The sequence below is a fragment of the Herpailurus yagouaroundi genome, unplaced genomic scaffold (assembly GCF_014898765.1).
Source record: "Herpailurus yagouaroundi ecotype Mexico unplaced genomic scaffold, PumYag 210, whole genome shotgun sequence".
Taxonomy (NCBI): domain Eukaryota; kingdom Metazoa; phylum Chordata; class Mammalia; order Carnivora; family Felidae; genus Herpailurus; species Herpailurus yagouaroundi.
Window position 1 is genome coordinate 11,562,623 of NW_024412441.1, and position 13,276 is coordinate 11,575,898.

The 13,276-nt window shown below is 40.0% G+C and overlaps 1 protein-coding gene across 1 annotated transcript in view; it reads left to right on the forward strand.

Annotated features, from left to right (window-relative positions):
* The first annotated feature begins 899 nt into the window (after positions 1-899).
* The window catches only part of FSHR (follicle stimulating hormone receptor), a 187,760-nt gene continuing 175,383 nt past the window's right edge, over positions 900-13,276 (forward strand). Inside the window, exon 1 of the mRNA XM_040453628.1 lies at positions 900-1,118. Within this exon, the coding sequence (XP_040309562.1) occupies positions 967-1,118 (152 nt within the window). The 5' untranslated portion in view covers positions 900-966. The remainder of the gene's footprint in view (positions 1,119-13,276) is intronic.

Below are 13,276 nucleotides of genomic sequence, written 5' to 3' on the forward strand. Positions count from 1 at the left end.
GAGAATATTCAGCCTTTTAATCTTCAAAGATTCTGGAGTTTGAAGTAGAAGGCCACTTTACTGAAAGTGTTACCAAACGTTTCCTGATTCCTGACCATCAAGCAGCCATTGAGAATGCCAATCAAAGTGCAAAGACTATCACCTACAGGGAGCACTTAGAATTAACTTACAAGCATAGATTAAATAAATTCATCTGTGCCAATGTCCCAAAGGCAAGGACAATCTTCCAAGCCTGAAAATAAGAGAAGCCAGAAGGATCCACAACAGAGAGTGGACTGCTGGTGTCCACTGAATCCACACTGAAAATACAGCCCATTCATCAGGTCACTCAGATTAATCACTTATATCTGTGAACAACCTTCTCATAAGTGCCTTCCCCCCAGGAACTTACTAACCCACCCATCTATCTTCTGAGCAACACCAGTTTTGGTTGTTAATTACACCAAGAAAGAGGGCTCATGACTAAGACCCACAAATTCAGGTTTTATACCCAGTAGGCTGGAGGAAGAGGTTGATGCCAAGACTAGAAACTGGTCCATGCCCCTCACTGAGTGACATTGTCATTGATGGTTCTCATTGTATGCTGTGTCTGTTTTTGGAGAAAGTCAATCATGTCACTCTCTTGAGAAGAGAATGGTGATCAGCAGGGACACTTCTACAGTTTAATAAATGTAAACTACTCCAGACATGCATCAAGGTTCTATTTACTCTCTTCCTTGCCTTAGGGTGGAAGAAATCCAATAGAGAAGAATAAGGGAGTAGCTTATCTTGCCCTGGAAATCACTACAGGCACACAGGAATTTTGCTATTTGTCTGAAAGTGACCAAAAAAAAAAAAAAAATCCTTTGGTCAGTCACGTGACGCTGGCAGATATCTTCTCATAAGAGCGCTGTGTGGAGCTTCTGAAATTTGTGGAGATTTTTCTCTGCAGATGCAGGAAGAAAGCAGGTGGATGGGTGAATAAGTATGACCTTCCTCCTGGTCTCCTTGCTGGCATTCCTGAGCTTAGGCTCAGGATGTCATCATCGGATCTGTCACTGCTGGCACAGGGTTTTCCTCTGCCAAGAGAGCAAGGTGACGGAGATTCCCTCCGACCTTCCCAGGAACGCAGTTGAACTGTGAGTATCAGAGGCAGCGGGAACAATGGTGGGGCTGGCATTTGCGTGTTGTGTGCTATTATTATTTTCACTTTAGGCTGATAACGGTTGGGCTGAACTATTTCTGCACTGACCAAAGGCTTGAATAAAACAAACTCCCCCATCCTAACAACTCTGCTCTCCCAGGATCTTAGTGAGAGCCTGTCTCAGCCAGACAAGGAAGGAAGTATGGAAAGCTCAATTCAAAGGCAGAAGGAAAATGTTTGAGTCTTTTCAACACATTTGCTCTTGGGTTCCAAACTATGTTTCGTAACCAGAAAAGTAAAACTAAGAAAAACTAGAAACTTTGAAGACCTGGAATTAGAGGCAGAAAGACAGTTTTGATTTAAGTGAAATACACAACATGTCTCCCTAAGGACACTGAATTCAAGAAGGCACAAGTCACTGTCACTTTGGAGCCACCAGCAAATAATTCCTCAACAGAGGTTCTGTTTCCTGGAGAAACAGGGAACTAGAGGAGAAGGGAAGGGGTGTGAAGAAAGGGAGAAAGAACAGGGGAGGCAGAGTGGGCATGAAAAATATAGCATCGTCTTTCAAACAGCTAGGAAAATGTGATTCCCAACTTGAGAATTTTAGTAAACTATTTAATAGGAAGTCAACAGACTCTCAGAGTTGGACAAGATCTTAGACCAGTTCACTTTATCTCTTCATTTTGCAAATGAGGAATCTGGGATCTGGAGAGACAAAAGATTCGTGCAATCTCTTACAAGGAGCCAAAGCATAGCCAATACTAGAAAACGGGCTTTTTGACTCATAGTCTACTCTTCTTTCCCCCAAACCTCATTCTGTCCAATTAATTACTACTTCCCCAAAGAACTGGGAAGTTACAGCTCAGAGAATATAGATACACTCAGTATTTTTATTCCATGTATTTTATTTTTAAAAAAAAATTTTTTTAATGTTTATTTATTTTTGAGAGAGAGAGGGAGAGAGTCAGAGTGCGAGCAAAGGAGGGACAGAGAGAGAGACACAGAATCTGAAGCAGGCTCCAGGCTCCGAGCTGTCAGCACAGAGCCCGATGCGGGGCTCGAACTCATGAATCATGAGATCATGACCTGAGCTGAAGTTGGACGCTCAACCAACTGAGCCACCCAGGCACCCCTTATTCCATGTATTTTAAATAGAAGCTGCTATTCTGGACGCCTCTTTCACTCTTGGTCCCATAAGGGTAAGGAAGACTCTTATTTTACTGCAGAGTATGGTCATCTTTTCAGTTCACAATTACCACAGCCACACTCAAACATGGTAGTGACTTTCACATTGTCACTCAGGAACAAGTGGTTAGTAGTACACTTGTTTGGTTCCACTTGCTACTTTTTCCCTGGACATCCTAAGTCCTCAGTTCCTATCCAGAGGCAGCTGCAGCAGCAGAGTAAATAACTCGTCAGCTCTGTGTTTTGGGTACACTGTCTCAGATGAGACAGTTATTCCTGATTATGGGGAAGAATGTGCCTAGGCACAGTCTAGTCATTATAAACACAGGAGAAGGCCAATGCACCTGAGCTCCTGAAAGAAGTCACTTTCCCCTAAGCAACTTTGAACAATTATTTAACCCATTCTGAACCTCAGATTCCTCACTTCTGAAGTGGTTTTACTACAACCAGTTTGGTTGGGTTGTTATTAAGACTAAAAGACATAGTTGCCTCACAAATATAGCCATTTCTGCCTCTCCACTTCTTCCAATGTTTCCCTGTGGGCCAAGCAGTGCCAACCAGTTACTAGAGCATACAACCCCTAACAAGGTTTCATTTTAGTAATAATCCTCCATATCAAACTCCCTTCTGCACTAGGCCATCTACTTCTTACATCTCTTTACCAGATTTTTTTTCCATTATGCATAGAAAACGAAGAAAGAAAATAAAGGAAGGAGGGAGGAAAGAAACAAAAATCCATTCCCAAACCCCAAACCTCAGGGAGTATGTGTATATAGTGTGGAAGGAGCAGACATATGATTTTTTAAATTAATTCATACTAAGATATAAATGACTAAAATTTGTCTGTCCAGGAGTACTTTGCAACTGAGAAAGAGACTGTAGGTAAGAGTGTTTGTGACTCTTGACAAAAGGTAGCCCTGGTCAACGCCTTCCTTAGGTGTATATACTAGAGGACAAAGTTGCATAAAACTAAGAAGGGGAATGCCCTTTATTGGCATTCCCCCCACCCCAGGAGTGAGTGTAGTTGCTTGAGAGTTTTGAAAGAGTTCTCCCAGATATCTAATCTTGAGAAGATTCTTTTCTCTGCACACTCATTAGTAGGGTATGAATTGGGCCATTTTAGAGTTTAGCTTTACAATCTTCCGGGCAAGGTATATACAGAAAAATAAGATACATGTTGCTTTGGTTGCTAGACATAAAAAAATTATTTGAGGATATTTTGGAGGTTAGTTTGTTCATCACAGAAGAGCAGATAAAATGCCACATGAACTACTCAGGTGCTGAGTTATAATGAAAGAACCATTATTTTTATTTATTTGTGCTTTTTAGGAGGATTGGATTGGGTTTATCTGGAACATTGGCAGAGGGAAAATGAAACAGCTTGTTCAACTAAGTATTTCTAGTTCACCTTGCAGTCTTCTGCATTTGGATATTGACTTTAATGATGGTCACATCAAGTGGAGATGGATGGAATAGCTGGGCTTCACTGAGTGCAACTGTTTAATCCATCAATACATCACAGCTTCATTGTCTGTAAAATTCACCCAGGGGAGAACAGGTGCTACATCTTAACCATGTACAGTTTATCCTAGCAATGCATCCACCTTGCAGCACTTTCATTCTATCTATCTGCCAGCTATCACCAGAGATTTCTAATTCCCAACCATCAGCACATGTCAATGTTAACACAAAAGGAATAGGAAAGCATCACCAACAGGCAGGTAGATTCCATTTACCAAAGGGCCCATACTATTTTCCTGAAGCTTTACACATAATACTTCATTAAAATTGCACAGAACTGCAAGTTTAGTATTATTGTTCCATTTTTCAGATGAAGCAAACTAAAGAGCTCTAGAGTCTGTAATTTCGACAGGCTCAGTCCTGCGGCTCTTGGATAGTAGAGCTGGGATCCAAACCTGAGCCCGTGCTCCCACAGCTTATCTCTGTTGTATAAAATAAAAGCCTCTATGGGGCGCCTGGGTGGCGCAGTTGGTTAAGCGACCGACTTCAGCCAGGTCATGATCTTGCGGTCCGTGAGTTCAAGCCCCACATCGGGCTCTGGGCTGATGGCTCAGAGCCTGGAGCCTGTTTCCGATTCTGTGTCTCCCTCTCTCTCTGCCCCTCGCCCGTTCATGCTCTGTCTCTCTCTGTCCCAAAAATAAATAAACGTTGAAAAAAAAATTAAAAAAAAAAAAGCCTCTGATTCATTTTGTTTGTTCCTCTTCAAACAAACAAAAGATGTCCTTTAGAATTTTGACTGGAGGTTAGCAGTTTTTCTGTTAAGAGTCAATAATAAATACTTTAGGCTGTATGGGCCATAATTCTCTACTCCAACTTCTCAACTCTGTCACAGTTGTGGGAAAGCTGACACAGACAAAATGTAAATGAATAAGCATGGCTGTGTTCCAACAAAGCTTTGTTTTTTGCCACTGAAATTTGAATTTCATATAATGGTCACATGTCACAAAGTATCATTCTTCTTTTGATTTTTTTTTATCATGTAAAGGATGAAAAATAGTCTTTGCTCATGAGCCACAGAAAAACAGGCCAAGTATGGTCCACAGGCTATAGATTGCCCACCTCTGATTTAAACTATAGCTGAAAGTGGCTAAATCTTACTGGCTTAAGTAGAGTTGAGGCAGTTTGAAACAACATGGTGCCATGAGGAAAGTACTAAACTAGGTAAGCTGGGTCAGGAATGGAGGGAATTCTAAGATAACATTCTTTTTTTTTTTAACATTTATTTTGAGAGAGAGAGAGAGTATGAGCCAGGGAGGGGCAGAGAGAAAGAGACAGAGAGAATCCCAAGCAGGCTCCATGCTACGAGCCCGACTCGGGGCTCAATCCCACAACCATGAGATTATGATGCTTAACCAATTGATCCAGACAGGCACCCCAAGTAATATTCATAGGAGGGTCTTTTGCTGTTTTGACAAGTCAGAGATGGTATAGTATAGCCTTTAGAATCCGAGAGACTGGAGTTCAAACACAGGCTGTGACACTGTTTTTTTGCTCAATCACATGGCCTCTTGGCCATGTCATGGAACCTGCAATGTGGGCCTTTTTCAAAGAGTTGCTGTGAGGACTATATGAGATAATGAATATAAAACACCTAGCGTAATGCCTCTCAGGTGGTGGTGGTGATGGCTGTTGCTGTTGTCGTCTGTAAAACACTAGGGAAAAAAAAAAAAAAAAACACCAGAGGGCATTCATGACGACCAAATTAATCCATAGGTATGAGAATGATTTTCACAATTGATAGAAAGATCTTTATAACTCTGTAAGACTCCTACTTACTTAAGAACAATCTGGGATGAACACTGGGTGTTGTATGGAAACCAATTTGACAATAAATTTCATATGAAAAAAAAAAAGAATAATCTCCTCCTCCTCCCAGTGGCTGAAGGACTTACTCTCTGTGCACTTATTTTCTAAGTAAGAAAATGTGTTCTTTTAGGCTTTCAATATTTGGCAAGAACTCAGGGAGGTTTCGTTCTGACCACAGTCAAAGGAATTTTGATTTCTGACTTACCCTAGAAACTCAGTTTCAGTTGGAGGCAGTCAATGAATATAGCAAGGACACTTTGATCTTGCTTTTTTCTTCCTGGAATTACAATTTCCAAGGAAAATGTGAACACCCATTCAAAATCTGAAATTTTGACTAAGTGACAGTGCAGATACAGCTATCTTTCTCTTCAGCAGGGTCAGATGACCACAATACTAAGAGGAGAAAAGGGCCCACTGGCGGTCACTGTCGACGTAGAGAGATCTGTATTGAGATTTTATTATAGGCTGCCTTTTTTGACCCCTCTGTTCACATTAAGTTCCTGTATCTCATTGCAGTCTCAATTGGCCATCCCTTACTTTTAATTATCTAATTATTATTATTTTTTTTGCTTTGTTTTCTTCCTTTGCCTTATACTTCTTGTTTCACTGCTTTGGTTTAGATCACTCTCCTTACTCCATCATCATAGATTATTGTTTAGCTAGGAGCTCCTTTAGACTTTCTTAGTTCTAAGTACCGTGTGCCAAAAGGGAAGACTTTTCCTATGCCAATAAGGCTCTGTGATCTCTAAGAAGGAAATACAGCTTTTGATGTTTGCGAACAAGTTTAATTGTACTTTTTTCCCTCTGAAAAGCATATTCTGGAATTCATATTCTGCGGAACACATTTTAGGAAAGGCTAATCCAAAGGCTGTTCTATCCAACCCCAGCCACTAGAATGAACCCCTTGTCAAGTATTAACTGTAACTTGGACCTCCTGACTCCTAATTCAGTATTCAGCATCAGCTGGAGATAAATCTTTGGATGGGTTTTTAGTACTTTGTGTCTGAGAAGCTACTGTTTAGGAATGTACTGTGTTCTCACGAAGAAGATGGTTTTGAAGACTATAGCCATGTGGAAACTAGATGTTACTTACACTGAAGTGAAGAAAGGAAAGATAAAACACTGGATTACAAAACTACTAAAACCACCCCTGACTTCTGGATTTGTTGAGTATTGATGGTTCACTTTCTTGGTTGCCCACATTCAGTCAGTTTTACAAACTCCCTTCATGTTGCTACTACCAGTAATTCTTTCTTTATTGCCATCATCTGTTTGGGCCCTGAACATTCAAAGCCTGGATTGTATAATCATGTTCTACTTTATCTCCTTTCAACCAACCTCTCCCTCTTCTCCAAATTAGCCTACACACCGCCACTGAATTTTTCTGCATAAAATACCATTGCCACCATGTTATGAATCCCCAGCTCAAAATTACTCCATGGCTTGTTTTTCTGACTGCCTCTCACTACTGTCCAACAGGAGGCAGCTACTCTGCAAGGCTGATGAAGACTGGCTCTTTAATTCACTGTGTGTACTTTTGCCTCCCTGTGTCTTCACCTTATGCCTATTTATACTATCCTCAGTTTCTTCTTTCTTGCCTCTTGAAGTCTGACCTACATATCATAATCTTGCTCAAAGGTTGCCTTCCTTGATGAAGTCTTCCCTGACCAGTTCATCTTTATTTAGTCTGGATGCTAGTACTGTTCGATTCACACTTAATCTTACTTTGCTCTTATTTGTTCATGTGTGTTGTATTTCCTCAACTGCAGTGAAAATTTCTTTTGTATTCTTTGTTGTGCCTGGTTCAATGCAATGTATGTTCTGGGCCTTCAATTACATGTAGAACAAATGATATAATAAATCAGGGGGAATTACATCTGTTTATTCACTCCGCTCTTCAATACTAAGGAAAAGATTCTTATAAAAGATGATTATTGTTCTCCCTGTGGTGCAGTACTATAGGATTTGATAGTTTTCTTATTTTCCTTGCTTTCTTTATGTGTTTGTTTTAAGAAAATACCTATATGTCATTCTAGAATTAATTAATTTATTCAGAAGGATACAAAGATCAGAAGCAAAATCTTCCAAAGGTTGAACATCCTGTATTCTAGGCACGTCACTCAGTTCTCCTGACGTAAATAATACTACCTGCCTCTCTATACCTAATGAGAATATTAAAAAGATAAATTAAATTGCCTAAACAAAATCACATCAAGCCATGCAGTAATGTTCAAAGAAATATAATATTTTCCAATTAAGGTCAGATTCCAAAACCTGAACATGAGGTTTTCTGTGTTCCCCAGATGTGCTTTGATTACTGTAGTTCTGTCTGGATATCAAAATCAAACACCCCACTGTGCAAATTGCCCCAAGTGTCCATATCTGGAGACTCTTACTGTCTTGTTTAGATATTTCTTTGAAAGAAACAAACAGCACAGTTTTCTTGCTAATGCATACATAATCCTTTCTCTTGGAACAAAATCAAGCACCTACTTTAGTGAGAAATGGTAGGTATATGTCCAACATTTGGAATTTAATTGGGCTGAGGGTAAGGGAGGTTTATATTCCCCATGGAGAAATCAGAAAAATGACTATAGGAAAAGCTATATAATGCTTATCTTGAAAGGGAAAAAGTAGAAATTCTATCGCAGGGAAAGAATCCTTTAAAATACAAGATGATTTCTACCCTCAGAATTGGCTAAGAGCTATAATTTACAGAGTCATTATCAGCAATTGAAGAGTAGGGGTTTGAGAGAGAATTCCAATTGCTTGGTGATGATAAAATCCCTTGTTTACCCTAAAGGTGAGCACTGTCCTTCCTCACCCAAGTCCTCTACCAAAGAAGCTGGGCTTCAGAAGCCAGACATGTTGGCAATAAATGGGAAATTCATTTGACTTGTGATTATCCTTCTCCAAAGACACTAATTGGGTTATCTAGTCACTATGGTTGATTGGACTACACTTTTTTTAAGCTGTTAGATTTAGACTCTCCAATTCAGCTTTATTTAGACTAGACTGTAGCTTATATATCCCACAAGGTCAGCTAGAAAAGAGAGTAATTATTTTTAATTGCTTAGGATCTGATTATAATGAGATCTGGATGTTTGTTCTTAATCTGACCTCCCTGTGAAGTATCTCAGAGCATGTTGTGTGTCTCTGACTTGAACATGCCATTACCTCATTCTCTCATGTGGAATATGCTAGCGGATCTGAAAATCTTCAAGTGACGGACAAAAAAAAAAAAAAAAAAAAAAAAAAAAAAAAAAAAACCAGTATAAAGTAACCAAAGCTTTGCCATAGCCTTGAACTCAGGTATTTTTAGTCTTAGGAGTGGCTTGAGTCCTCTCTTTCATCCCTTATCCCAGACCATTTCAGCAACAGCTAACACAGAGCTATCACAGAATCCAGTGTCAGAAATAATGGAAAATAAACAGCATGAGCCAATTTTTACATCTCCCAATTGGCAAGCTTGATGAAAACCTTTAAAAAGTAGAAACCCAAAAAGCTCAGCTAAGTTTCAGTGAAACAGAGAGATTAATTAATTGAGGATATCAGAGAGAAAACTCATCAGTAGATTGGTGAAACCTGAAATAAAATGATGCTAAAGTTTCATTCAATTCTTTTTTTTTTTAAGTTTATTTTGAGAGAGAGGGAGGGAGCAAGATAGCAGGGGAGGCAGAGAGGGAGGGGGGGAAGGGAAAGAGAGGGAGACGGGTACAAGAGGAGGGCAGGGAGAGGGGGGAGGGGGAGAACCCCAAGCAGGTCCCACACTGGCAGTGCAGAGCCCAAAGTGGGGCTCAAACACACAAACCATGAGATCATGACTAGAGCTGAAACCAAGAGTTGGATGCTTAACTGACTGAGCTACCCAGGCACCCTTCATTCAATTCTAAAATGCTTTGATTTTACAAACATCTTCAGGCACCAAACTTCCCAAAGCAAAAAAGCTTTTTTTCAGTCTCAGAATCCAGCAGGTGTGTGATTCCTCAACTCATGCAATTTCGGTTGTGGGATTCTGGGGGGTTGGGTTCTGTTAGGCTCAGTAGACTGTTCTGTTGTTTTGACATGAAGCACAGAAAACCTCCACACAGACACCTCTGTCTCATTACTTTCTGCTTGGCAAGGGGTTTTAAACAGATTTGTGGGAGATCCCATTTCCATCAATGGCTACAACTAAATAAATAAGGGCTGATGGAGGTCATGGAACATTTCATCCACAATCCTCCTGGAATAATAAGGGCATGAAAAAGAAAGGTCCCTCATATGGAAGGGCCATAGCCTGGAGCACTAGATTTTTCAAAAGTGGCCCCAACTTAAAATATTCTGTTCCTTCTAATAAAGTCTACTAAATTTTGGTTCAGACAATGGATCACATGCCTAGAAGACAGGGTTGCTTCTACATGTGCATTCTTCATCATCTCACAGTAACCGCTTCTGAATTGATACCAGTGCCTTCAGCCTTCTACCTTCCCAGCTTCCTGCTCTGAGCCCTTGCTCTGGTTTAATTCCCCTGTGGGTTCCAATAGTCAGATTCAGGAAAAAAGTCCCAAGTTTGACATTAAGGTCTTCCATATTTTGGCCTCAGATTAGCTCTCCTGTCCTCTTTATCATCTTCCACCCTTTCAACTCTTTGCTTCATGCACTACTTTCTATTTCCAGATAGGTCTTCTATTCCCCTACCCAAATACTATTACCTTCTCCAACCTGAAGTATATTTGCCTATTTCAATATGGTTCGGTTCTGAGACCAAAGTAAAGATGCTCATTTTTCATGAATTTTTCTTTCAACAGCAAATATTTGGTTATGTTTGTGCAAGGCACTGTACTAGGCTCTTAGACAAATGGAACCAACAGGAGAGGCACAATTTGCCTGTACTTGTGGAGTTGCTCAAAGAGAAGAACATCAAAGAAATAATGACAATGATGTTTTTCCTCACCCTGTTCACAGAGATCAAAATCCCCCCTGAGAATCAAGCATACTCATTGTTAAATCCGCTCATTTGAAAATTAACTGCAAGTTGCAATCTGAAATTCTAAATTCTGGGAACTGGAAGAAATGGACACCCAGTAAAAGCCAATGAGAAGATGTCTACCTGTTTGCTGTCAGAAGACAGTTGATGAAAAGATGGGCATCTGCCTGTCCCATAGAGACTTGCCCTTTTGACCACCTAGGCTTGATTTCAGGAATTATGCAAGGCCACTTTCAGAATAGTATAGTCTTTAAAAGGTCAGAAAAATCCTTGCTTTATTTTGAAAGGAGAATATGGACCTCAAATAAAAGAGAATGACAAATGAACACCTGCATACTTATGGTAAGGTTTAACAGAAAAATGTCCAAATATTTAAATTTGACTAGAAGTTTTTAAATTGTGCAAATACAAGGGACTGGGTTCTTTGAGTTGAGATAAAAGAGAATGATACAGAAGGTGGAAAACAGCACCAAAAGGTTAAGCTTCATCTGCACTGTTTTCTTTGCCAACTTTATAATTTTCCCCAAAGCTGCTGTGTTCATGAATACTATTATATGGATACCAGGAGATAATACATTAAAGGAACATATGTATTAATGCACTGTGTATGCCAGCTTTCCCCTAGAGAAGCTAAGTGTCATCTATGAAATTTGGTAATCACACAGAGTTAGTCTCAACAAAACACAGATGTCTCTTCTGAAATGACACAACTTAAAATTTTCAACTTTGGCAAAAGGAGGACACTAATAGGGAGTCCTTAAATGCTCTTGAATGTATAATCAGTTTTCTTTTTGTGTAAATTTCAAACTGTTTCTGCATGGTTTTGTTAGCTTTAGAATAGAAAAACAAATTGAACAAAAAAGAGTGATCACTCCATCACCAAATAATGTCTGAGCAAGTATCAAGAGTCCGCCCAAACCCTTGCCACTGCTATACCCCCACCAAAGCTAACCTCTGATCAGGGCAGGAAGGGAAGAAACCTTCATTTAATTGGGGTTTGTTTTGTACACAACAAGCTGTGTAGAATTTCTGTAAGTAAATATATTCGGGGTGGGAGAAAGGCAGTGGAAAATGCAACAAGTAACACTCTTTTTTAATTTAGAAAACAAGCTGAAAAGGCAGTGAAAGCAAATATGAGAATATGGTGAACAGAAAAGAGGTCATCTGAATTTCTACATACAGTAGCAGAATTGCTTATCAGGACCCTGATTGTAAAAATCCGTCGGGCTCCTTCAATAAGAACATACAGTCTTGGAATGGCATCTTATTCCCCCAAACAAATACTAGAGACAAGAGAAAAAAGAACAAACATTTATGATAGCCAGATAGGAAAATTATAAAGTAGCTCTGGAGAAAATTACAAACTACTCTGGAGAAGATTACAAAGTAGCTCTGGAAGCAGAGCTCTCCACTAAGATGCCAGAGGGAGAGCAAAACAGCAACAGAAGTTGGAAGGAAAGAAGGAAAGAATGAGAGGGAGGGAGGGAGGGAGGGAGGGAGGGAGGGAGACAGACAGACAAACCCCTGGGCATTAGAGTTAGGAAATCTCTGAGCCAGTATCTAAATCTTGCCTCTTGAGTTGGTCAAATTCCCTGGATAAGATTTTCCCAAGCTCCTACCCAGATGGTGAAGCCCCATGTCAGCATTCTGGTAGCTGAGGAAAAGGGCTAGGGTCTTAGCATTTAGCATCCTAAGTACTCCTTGGCATTCTCCAGTCCAGAAACTATCTACTCTACTCTCTTTAAAGAATAAACCTTTGCTGTTTTGCTCAAGTGGGGAGAAGCACTTGCCTGAATGCTCCAAGGCGGAAGCATGCCTGCCTCTTCATTTTTCTACCAATCCCTGTACGTTAGCCACCTGACCCTGTTTGTTCTTCATGCCCATTTTCAGGAACATCAATGCCTCCAATTCCTGAGTGTTTTAGGGATTGTGCAGTGTAAGTACTGCCAAGTCAGTACTTCTTAAACTAATGTGTAGGCAAATCAGAATATATTGGGAAAATTCAGATTCTAGTTCAATAAGTCTGGAGTGGGGCCTGAAAGTCTTCATTTCTAACCAGCTCCTAGGAGGCTTTGTGGCTTTATGCCTTTAAAACAAACAAACAAACAAACAAACAATGCTGTCTTCTCAGTGGAGCTTTTAGAGGAAATAAATAGTCACATGTTTACTACACCATCTCTTCTCATCAATTATTATTCAACCCACTCATTATTCAACCCACTCATTTTGGTTCTCTTCCCATAGGAGCCACTGAAAATGTTCTTGTCACAGGTACCAATAAACTTATATTTTCATTATGTTTTATACTGTGGTTATAGTACTTTTCAAATAAAAAATAAAAATTTCAATATAAGAGGAATGCCACACAATTCAGATGCCAGATTCAATGGTCACTCCCCTATCCACATCTTGCATGCCTCTCAGGAACACCACACAGTTAGCCATCTTCTTGCTTGAATCACTTTTCTACCACACTGGATTTCCTCCTACATCTCACGACAGACCTTGGTCTGTGTTGAGTTCTTTACTGCTTCATGGTCTTTCAATGTTAGTTTCCCAGGTTCCACCTGGATACTCTTGTCTCATGCACCTGTATTCTCTGTAGGGCTCTTATCCAGTCCATGGCTTTAAATATCACCTCACCTATATTCAAAATATATATGCTGTGC